At 36.9% G+C, this 10,914-nt stretch overlaps 1 protein-coding gene across 2 annotated transcripts; it reads left to right on the top strand.

Moving 5' to 3' along the window:
* Nucleotides 1–5,409: 5,409 nt before the first annotated feature.
* Nucleotides 5,410–10,390, top strand: TMEM126B (transmembrane protein 126B). 2 transcript variants are annotated; one of them, XM_008572277.1, is made up of 6 exons: nucleotides 5,414–5,487; nucleotides 6,355–6,460; nucleotides 6,851–6,969; nucleotides 8,218–8,411; nucleotides 9,584–9,695; nucleotides 9,950–10,390. In XM_008572277.1, exons 3-6 carry the CDS (start codon nucleotides 6,860–6,862, stop codon nucleotides 10,131–10,133), a joined length of 600 nt encoding a protein of 199 aa, XP_008570499.1. In that variant the 5' UTR covers nucleotides 5,414–5,487; nucleotides 6,355–6,460; nucleotides 6,851–6,859; the 3' UTR covers nucleotides 10,134–10,390. The 2 variants fall into 2 exon arrangements, with proteins under 2 accessions (XP_008570498.1, XP_008570499.1); XM_008572276.1 differs by lacking the exon at nucleotides 6,355–6,460 and having other exon boundaries at nucleotides 5,410–5,487.
* The last annotated feature ends 524 nt before the right edge of the window (nucleotides 10,391–10,914 follow it).

Here is a 10,914-nt window from a genome sequence, read left to right on the forward strand (position 1 = left end):
GTTAAGCTACAAAGTGAAAGAAACAAATAATGAAAGAAGAAAACTTTAAATAAGGAAGAAATAAGCAGACGAGTTCTAAGGTCTCTTCCCTGGAGAGAGGAAAAATAAAAGAAAAACAGACGTGACACTTTTATGAAGTATACAGTCAACCGGAAGCAAAGGCATATTTAAAAGACTGTGAGCCCAGGAAACAATCTCAGTTTCAAGGGTGACCATGAATATATGGCAATAGCATGTCTTAGAATTCTAATTATACATTACTCAGCTTTCAAAAAAGATACAATGTGAAAATAAATCATTATCAATGAAAATGATAGTATTTAACTTTCATTACATGGTAAAAATCTGCTTTTACATACTGTATTATACAGCTGAGAACAGCTGAAAAAAAATAATTCAAAGGAAATAAAGTTTCATATAAATTAATAACATCAGGTAGACTTCTATAACAGTTTAAAAGAAGCTAATAAGATAATTAATAGGACAATTAAAAAAACACAGAAATAAAATGAGCATCTATCTCAAAGTATAAAAAGCATTGATTTCTTCCTATATTTAATGACAATAAGAACAAAAAACATTCAAAAAAGAAACTGCACTGTACTAAAAAATTCTGTTGAAGCACATTTTATCCTTAAAACAGAGACTTTCTGCTGAAAACACAGGGAAGAACACAGCTATCATTAACTTTTATTTCTTACATTAACCCAACATGAAATCATATCAGATCAATTCAAGAACTCTTCTTAAAACAGCCCCTTATGACACACTATGATCTTGCATTATATCAGAAAAGCTAATACAACTTATCTTGGATTGGCCCTAAATTTTCACAAATTGACATATGCCAAAGATTGCCCTAAGGGCTCAACTGGGAGCAAATTAAGTTATTACTGTAGTTAAGAGAATCTGAAAGTGTCAAGGAAAAAAATCTCCGTAGGAAAAAAATCTGCTACAGAGAAACAGAAGAGTCTTCTGATAAAACAAAGATCTGTAAAAATGAGAAGAGACTGGGCTGGGAGAGGTAGGAAGTAATGTTATTAAGCAAAAGAGCAGGTTTGAGATACAGCAGTTTCAGCTTACTCAAGAACACCTAGAAAACAGGCTTAGTGAGATGTCACAACCATTCCCACTTCCCACCACATTTACATGTTATCAATGACAGAATCCCCTCTCTACTTTGACAACAATATACAAAATAAACAAATGAAAATCTATCTTATGAAAATTTCATATTTTAACAACAATATATTCAACAATGAATAAATACATGGCTCTGTGGGGACAGGTATTGTTTAAAATCATACTGTCTAGCTCTTCCGTCATATCTACCATATGTAAAACTGGAGAAAGAGACTCAAGATGACAGAGAACACTGCTCCCTGCAGAATAAATCTAGGTTAAATTTTAAAATATTTGTTTTTCTTATGTAATAGAAACAGTAGAGATAGTAAGCTTAGCCAATTAAAAATATAATGTGCATGTAATAACTTGTTTGGATAGTTGTCTATACCATTCAAAAATATATATCTTAATACTAACAGTTTTAAGAAATTAAAAACAGATAAATTGTCGAACTGGATCAGTTCATAAAGTAAATTATATAGTGTACATACTTTAGTATAATACAAATATACACTAGTTCTGCTAATTAGAACTTGTTGATTCTTTAAAACATTTGATTCATTACATCAATCTATTATTAAAGAAGGGAGGGAGGAGAAGGAGAGAGAGGAAGGAGGGGGGAAAAAGGAAGTCTCTATCATACTATCTCTTAAAGGATTATAATTTTCAATAATGTATCAGCGATTTCTGTAACACTTCCTTTAAAGGTAAGAACTTTTAAGAAACTCAGTCTATATGGTTCACCCTGCCCAAATTATACCTAGAACATCAACTGCACTTCCTCCTCATCCTTCCCACATACATTTTTATCTCTCTCTCTCTCTCTCTCTCCCTCCCTCCCTCCCTCTCTGCTCTCTTACTTTCCACTCTCTCTCCCTCCTCTCCTCCTCACACACACAATGTGTTTAATTATTAGTCCAAAATGAGGTAGTCCAAAAAAGACTGCCTAGAGAAGTGGTAGAAAGAATAAAAACATGCATTGAGTTAAATAAGTCAAAGAGCCATATCATTTATTGGCTACATTCCCCAAACCATTCTTGTTTCAGATAAACCAATTGTGTCAGGTCTGGACAGGTGTGGCTCCAAAATCTCATAAAGAGTACTTCCCTACTAGTATTATGGGCAACAATGGGGGAAGGAAACAATCCCAGTCTTAAACTGTGCAAAAAGCACAGGTCTAGGTGTTTCAAAGGTTTATATGTCATTGTACCTCTCTACAGATACCAGCTTGAATGAAGCATCTCAGTGATTACAATTTTCTTCAATGAACATTCCAAATCCACAGGTAGAAGAATTAAACACCATGCAGAGCCAGGTTGCAATTTAACCTACAGTTCGACCAGAGTTTTAGTTTCAGATCATAGCTACTCATATAACTGGACAACATTTGGATCTATGTTAGTCCATGTGTAGTAGAGTTCATGGGTGCTCACATAAATTTTGATTCAAAACTCTTGAGAAACTATAGTTGATCTCATCTTCTGTATCACGTCAAAAAAAAAAAAAAACACTGCCTTCACTAGCATCCTTTGGAACAAAGTTCACCTGGGGTAGATCTAGGCTAAATTGAATCCCCAAAGTCTGACCTATAATAAACTATGCTTCAGAAACCCAATGTATCTTGATTATTTCCACGTAATAAAAGCCATTAAGGGGAAGAAAAAAGTAGGTGTTTGTTTCATTTGGAAAACTTGACAATCATGTTATTAGATAATGCATGTATCAGTTACCAAAATTTTGCTTTATCACAAAAGTGGAGATTTATACTAGAATTAACCCGAATATGAAATCTATTTTTTATCAAAGTATAAATTATAAAGCTATAATTTGGTTCAGTGCAAACAAAATTACTTTGCTATCTTTTACAACTGTGTAATTAATTTGATAAATATTAACTCTTTGGGGAAGAGCTCCACTACACAAGTTTCTTTTTAAAACTTTGTTTAAAAGTAACCTTTAACAAGTTAAGAAAACAAAGTAAAGAAGATCCTAAATCAATGTTACCAAATCTATTCTTATTACAAATGGTGATATAGACAACCTGATTTAAGAAATTAAAAATTTCTACAATTAAATACTATAGGCCTACTTCATTTTACTTTAGCAAAAATATTACTGAACGATGTACCACTGAAAAGATAATTACAATAAATATTTCCCTAATCCCAACCAAAATTTTACACTCAAATGGAATACAATTTAAATTACAAATACCAGAACGAATAAAAGACAGAAACATATATTATACATGAACTTCACAGCCCACCTTTCTTCTTGACTGGCATTCTTGGGTCTTTCCACTGCCACAGGATTCAAGATCTCTTTTCGGGTCTCAGCTTGATCGAGCTGGATTGAGGCCAAGAGCCAGGTAACTGTTGCAAACCACTTCACTGTTCAGTTCTGAAATCCAGGCTGAATCTTCTACTTCAGATAAAGAAAATAATGTTGTGTTTTTTTCCACAGCTAAACTTTTTATACACTGACCACACAGTTCAGAGAAAAATAGTTTAAGTTTTTCAGGTTTTTCAATCTTTATAAAATATTTATTCTGTTTTTTAAAGAAGAGCTGAGAAAATTATTGTAAGCATAGAAAATGTTATCAAAGCTCCTCTTCAGGCAGCGACATTTTTGGAAGTTCAATGACTAACTCAATTAAGGCACAAACCAAATTTAGACAGTTGTCTCATTACTTTATACATGACCAAATTCAAAGATGAACGGGATGATAATAAAGTTCCTCAAATTTTAGAAAAAATTTAAGCCCTCCTCCCCCCCAAAAAAGAAATACTTTTAAAAACCTCTTTGACTCTGATCTCTAAAAAGGTGGGTGAGTTTGAACAGTTTTCTGGGGCAGAAGACAGACTGAAAGGCCCCTTTCTATTTACTGGACCAGAAGTTCCAGATCTCACCACCTCAGTAAGACAGGATCCAGCTTGCTGTCACTTTCATTTTTTTTTTTTCTTCTGTGCTCTCCAAGCCCCCCAGGCTTGATCCTTAATGCCCCTCTGATTCTGATCCTCCCATGTATTAACCGAGAGGATTGAAAAGAAGGAAAGCAATCCCTTGGCATGGAGACATTAAAGTGACAGTGCTACTCAATGGGCACTTGATGCAGGATGAGTTGGCGAAGCAGATTTCTTCACACTGGAGTCATTCACATCATGCCATCTCCTCGCATCCAAGCAGCTCTCTATCCAGCGAGGAAAAACACTGAGACTGTTAGAGAGGAGAAGCCAAACCTTCCCCCAAAGGTGTTTTCAGAGACGCTGTAGTAGTATTAGGCGTGTAAGCAAAAGCTATGCAAACGGTCCACGATTTCCTAAATGAGAGAGTGCAGCTGCTTGGCTTCCACATCCACCCTTTCTCTCAATTTCTCTCCAAACTATCCACCTTCGTTCTGCAGAAAAAACAAGAAATCTCTCTGCCACCGCTGGCCACCCCTGCCCACACCCCGTTCTTTTATAGAAGAGCACTGAAATGTCCTGCACCCTCCACGCGATGAAGCGTTTCCTCAGGCAGGAGAAACAGCAGCACTAGAAATTATATAACTCTCGAATTTGGCTTCTCTAAGACACGGAGACTGGAGGGTCGGGGGTTGACGGTTTGGGAGATACTGCTGGGCATTTAACGTGCACGAAAGAGCGCCAGGCCTCCGCGCAACGCCCCCCGCCTCGAAACACCAGCTGACAAGGGGTCTTCCCAAGGGCTAGGGGGCAAATTTCCCTCCGGTCCCTTTCCAAGCGGGCGAAAGGATGGAATATGAAGGGACTAAAGACCGGGAAAAGGAGTCAGACGGCAGCGAAGGGAGGCTAGTCGAGGCTGCTCTGACGGCTCTAGGCAGCCGCTTGGGGGCTGTGAGGAGGAGGTGTCCGAGAAACTGGAGCCATAACACACCGGCCAGGTCAGAGGGGCGAGCTCCCTCAAGGAGTGAAAGGGGCGGGCAGCTAACGGAGCCGCCCTGAGGACAGGAAGGCGCGCAGCAACATTCTTAGGCTCGGACCGCCCCAACCTCCCCTCAGGATCGCAGAAGGGAGAGATATGCTGACAAATAGCAGGAGGAGGAAACGCAGGGCTGGCACGGGGGGCGGGCCCACAGGCATCTGGACCTCTTCGAAACCAATGAGTGGACGTAGTTTCTGGACTCCACGTCCAATCACAGCCAGGATGGAGGGCGCGGCTTTTGACTGAGTGGGGGAGGGTCCAGGCTGCAGGCGAGAGGCAAGAGCCTTGAGTCCCCACCACTTCCCGCCCAGGGCGTTCTGGGTCCCCGCCCACCCGCGAGTCACGTGGGCAGCCAAAATGGCGGCGCTCGGGCGTGGGGCTGCTGGTGTGGTACCGGTGGGACCTGGGGAAGCGCAGAAGGTAGGCGAAAACCCAACTTGCTACGAAACGTAATTTCTGCAGTCTCAAAGTGTTGGCGGACTCTTCTGACATGATGAATGTGAAGAGGATTTGAAACGCTGAAGAGAACAGCCCCCAAGTCCATGCAGGGAGAACTCGAATAAATCCCCTTTTGCTATGGAAAGAGGTGGAGAGGAAGTAGACCTAAAGTCTTCTCTTGCCTCCGGGCCTTTGCACAAGTCTTTCTTTCAACTTGGAATACTTCCCCCAGTCCCTCCCCAGCCCCTGCCAAAATCTCTTCTTTAGGTTATTCGTTTAAATGTCACTTCCTCCGGGAAGCCTTCCCACACTTCCTCTCACTAGATTAAATTTGGCTTTCTTTTGTTTCTTTATGGCACCCTCATTCTCCGTTTAAATTCCCTGCTTTTTTGGTCCTGGCCTTTCTCAAGGTTGAGGGTTCCTGAGGACATTGACGATATCTTAATTAGCCGGGAGCTGGCATGTACCAGGTACTCCGTAAATGATGACGAAAGTTGAATAAAATTCTGAAGGTCAGGTGAAATGATATACATAGAGGCACTGCAGAATCGTAAAGTGGTTTGCAAACTATAAACTGACATAAATGCACTCTTACTGGTATAAGCATGGTGACCAGATTAGTGGCCTTGGACTAGTTAATTTTTAGGTGAAATGTTGATTATAGCAAAATCTTTACATTTCAGTAAATGTAGAAGTCTTTCTGACAGTTACTTAGTTTTTATCTTTGCTTTAGTAAGGGGAGTGTAATGAAAGCAATCGCTTCTTTATTTTTACAGCGCCTTGTGAAGACTAGGCACTCAATAAATATTTGCTATCCTGTTTTCAGTATTTCATTATTTACTGTCTCAGGCTTTCAAGAGAGACAGAGGATAAAGATCATTGTCAACAAGCAGCTACTGTTTCCATCTCCCCACCTGAAGAGATACAGCAGGGAGAACTAGAGCAGGGAGAGCAGGTATGGCCTGGCTACTTTCTTGGAATGAGAAAGGGGGAAACTAGTAAACAACAACTCAGTATCTCAGTAAGTTATCCTTCTAAACTAAGTCCTAAGGCAAGTCAGCCTTTCTGAACCTCAGTTTTCTCATCTGTAAAAGTAGAGATGATCATTATCCCACGAGTTTCTCAAGTTATTGTATGAATCAAAAAGCCACTTTCTAACAAATAATAAGAGCTTAGTAAATGTTGATTGCATCACTAACATTTAGTATGTGGAAACAGATTACATAGTACCTGGCACATGACTAGACTCTAAATTTTTTTAAATCTGAATCTGTAGAATTTTATAAGGTTTTATTCAATATTAATATCATTAGCTATTATGGTTCTGGAATTTTGTGTTTTCTAGGATATCGAGATGGCAACACATACGCGTAGTCAGCCCAGTCTTCTAGAAGATGCAAAGCTCAGAAGACCAATGATCATCGAAACCATAGAAAAAAATTTTGAATATCTTAGAAAAGAAAAGTAAGGGAGAGACACATCCAGACTGAAAGTCAATAACTTTGTTTAGAGATCTTTTGTATTGCCGTTGTTTCTGAGGAGTGTCTTAAGATCCTATTAACTGTATTGAGTTGGTTATGAAGAAAGCTTATTTAAAAAAAAAAAAACTGGAGGGAAAGACGGACAGATGAAAATTGTGGTTTGTTGGAATATTTGGGATTGTGGATAATTTCTTTTGCTTCTTAAAAAAAATGTCCAATTATTGCTGAAACATTATTTGTGCAATAAATATTTGTAATTAAAAGTAATTAGAAAACAGTGGAGGGGAGGTACTTATACTTAATTGATGAGCATTTGTAATTAAAATCAGTTATTTGTGCAATAAATATTTGTAATTAAAAGTAATTAGGAGAAAACAGTGGAGGGGAGGTACTTATACTTAATTGATGAGCATTTGTAATTAAAATCAGTTTAGGATTGATTATCTTGGCCACAGTACTGAGTACAGCAAAAAGGAATACAGATTCTATGGTGTACATTAGTCTCACATCATTTTGACTTTTAGATTAATAGAGCTCAAGAATAAAGTTAAAGGACAGTTGATCTTGAACTTCAGAAGTTTCTGGATTTAGGTGTGAATCAGAATAACTAAAATTAAGTCTACTGGATCTCTTTAGATGAAGTTTTGAAAATCCTGGATAAATCTTAAATGTATCTGGATTAATTCAGAAATAATTATTTTCTAGAAGTTGTAACCAAATCTAAACAGCTTTTTTTTTTTTTTAGATGACCTTAAGCAAATTAATTTTAGTAGCAAGAAAGCATTCTTGCATTTAGGTAGCTCATAAAATTTGTCTACATTGGAACATACATATTTATTTCTGGCCAAAATTTATTCTTTCTTAAAAAGAGCTTCATTTTAGCTGGCTGGTTAGCTCACTTGGCCAGAGTGTGGTAACACCAAGATCAAGCATTTAGATTTTGTATCAGCCAGCCACCAAAAAAAAAAAAAAAAAAAAAGGAAAAGGGAACCACCCTAAATATTCTCAAAAAGAGAATTATATTCTCCCAATAGAATACAGATTCCATCAGGAGTGGAATTTGTTGTTGTTGTTCTCTTCCCCATACTTGCCACCTACAAAATACACTATAGTAAGTGCTCCAGAAATATTTGATGTCAAGTAAATATGTAGTAACAACTATCCAGGAAAGGATATATCCATTAGGAGAATATTATGTTGAATTTTAATTTTTCTCTGTTTCTCCTATTAGCTCCTTAAATATATATGGAACAGTGTTCTTTGGAACAACAGCTGGTTTCTCTGGAATACTGGCAAACTTCATTTTCAGACACTGCTTCAAGGTTAAACACGATGCTTTGAAGACATATGCATCATTGACTATACTTCCATTTTTGTCTACTATAATTACTTACAAGCTCTTTGTAACTGATGCTTTGTATTCAGGTAAATTTAAGTCCATTAATGTATAATGTTATGTCTAAGTAAAGTTCCTTATTAACATATGCTAATAATTCTTTCTTATATTTGTATATTGCTTTATCGCTTACAAAGTACCTTCCCATATACATGGGTACTTCAAAAAATTCATGAACCAGAAAAAAAAACTTCATGGAAAAATGGAATTAAAAGATAATATGAATCTTTTCACGAATTTTTTGAAGTGTCTTTGTATTGTCCTATTTGATCCTCATGACAATTTTCCTGATTGGGCAGAGCAAGTAGTATTGTCCCTTTTTTATAGATAAGCAATCTAAACTGAGGCATATTCAAGTACACTAAGAAGCAACATAACATACTAGGAAAAGAACAAGCTTTGGCATACTACCCACATGATCTCAGATCCTGCCTCCCACTACTTAAGTTTTGTGACATTGGACAAGTCATTTATCTCTGAGGCTGTTGTCTTATCTGTAAATTAGGACTAATAGTACTTCTCACAGGATTGTTCTGATAATCAAAAGATACTGTATGTTAAATGCCTAACACAGTATCTGGCATATTATAGATTACTAATGTTATTTCTTGCCTCACTTACCTTAAGTTATATAGCTAATAATTGGTGGAGGCTCTATCCCTTGTTCACTCTTCAGGTCACTGCTTAAATATCTGTTCCCCAGGGAAACCTTCTCTGACACCCTAGTGGTGGGTTAGGTTTCTAGGTACATCCTCTATACATTTTACCTTCAAAGTATTGTGCACGCTTATTTATTTAAATATTTTTCTAATGTCTTTCTTAACCACTAGACTGTTCAGGTCAGAGATCAAGCCTTTCTTATGCAACACAGTATCCCTAATACTGAGAACATGCCTGATACATAGTAGGCAATAAAAATGTAATAACCTAGTATCCAATTATTTGAACTGCTACTTTAGTATACTTATTATAAAATTGCTTCTATAACCACATATGTAAAAGGTAGTTATCCGTATGGTAAAGTGTAATGTAATCATTTGTAAAACATGCTGCATTTCCCTGTTATTACCATAGATTTTGAATACTTAATACTGTTTCACTGTGGCTGAGGACAGTGCAGGTAACTACTCAGACACAACATTTTCTTAATAGTTTTTATCCTGAGTTTGAAAGGGAGACCAAATTTACTTTTGTTTTCCAGGTAATATAAGCAGGGAAAATTGTGTTCTGAGAAGTTCACTGACTGGCTTAGTATGTGGTGTTTTTTATCCCAGTGCTTTGGCTTTTTCTAGAAATGGACGACTGGCAGTCAAGTAAGTCTGTCTACTCATTTCTTTTCTTCCTTTTTTTCCTCCCTTTGTTCCTGTTAATATACTCTCCTTATTCTTTAGATATCAATGAAATATTTTAATCAAAATATAGTAGTTTGGTATTTCAAATAGCTAACTTTTAACCTTTTCGCTGTCTACGTGATAGATTTAGAATGGAAATTATCAGGTTAGTAGAAAACAGCAAACTTGATGGGATATATATCCAGGAGAAGTGACTAACTCTTTTTCCTTTTTAGGTATCATACTGTTCCACTGCCACCAAAAGGAAGGGTTTTACTCCACTGGCTTCTGCTTTGTCAAACAGAGATTAAAGCAATGGCAGTTCCTCTAATCTTTCAGATAATTTTTGGAGTATTCAATGGTCTACAACATTACGCAGCATTTGAAAGGACATACAAGAAAACTGTACATGAAGATTAACCAAAGAATGAATGGATACTGACTCAAGGGATTTTTATGATGAGGACTCGGGCATTGCTGAAAGAGTTAAAAGTAACTCTGGACAGACAATTTGTTTCTGTCCCTTATGCCTGGTATATAGCAGATACTCAACAAATATGCAGTAATTAAATAAACAAATGTACATTTTATTTTTCTTTCTTCATTGTATGTTTATTTTGCCTGGTATATAACAGATGATAAATATTCAGTAATTCAATAAATGTAAATGTAACAAATGTAAGTTTCATCTTTCTTTCCTCGTTGTATATGGAAATTAGTTTGGGACCTTAAGGTCTGTTCTATGCAGTCATATACAAGTATTCATTCTTCAAACATTTATTAAGCACCAGCTGTATCTCAGGCACTGTGTTACACATAATAAGAAATAGTCTTTACCCAGAAGAAAGGCACAATTAGAGAAGGAATGAGAAACATGAACACATAGTTTGAGAAGTATGCATATAATCCTGTGGGGGCACTGAGGGTGTGGCTGTTAACTTAGGCAGAAAGCGAAGTTATGGGGAAAAAAGTGACATTTGAGCTTTTTTTTTTTTTTTTTTTTTTGACTGGTAAAGGGATCACAGCCCCTGGCTCTTTTCCGTTTGCACCACACTCAGCTAGTGAGCCACGGGGCTGGCCCACATTTGAGCTAAATTTTGAAGGAGGAATTAGAAGTTCATAAGAAAGCAAGATATGGAAATAATATATAGTGTGTTCCTCTACTGTAAACTAACTCAATATATTTAATTTTCTTCTTACT

The sequence above is a fragment of the Galeopterus variegatus genome, unplaced genomic scaffold (assembly GCF_000696425.1).
Source record: "Galeopterus variegatus unplaced genomic scaffold, G_variegatus-3.0.2 Scaffold773, whole genome shotgun sequence".
NCBI classification, from domain to species: Eukaryota; Metazoa; Chordata; class Mammalia; order Dermoptera; family Cynocephalidae; genus Galeopterus; species Galeopterus variegatus.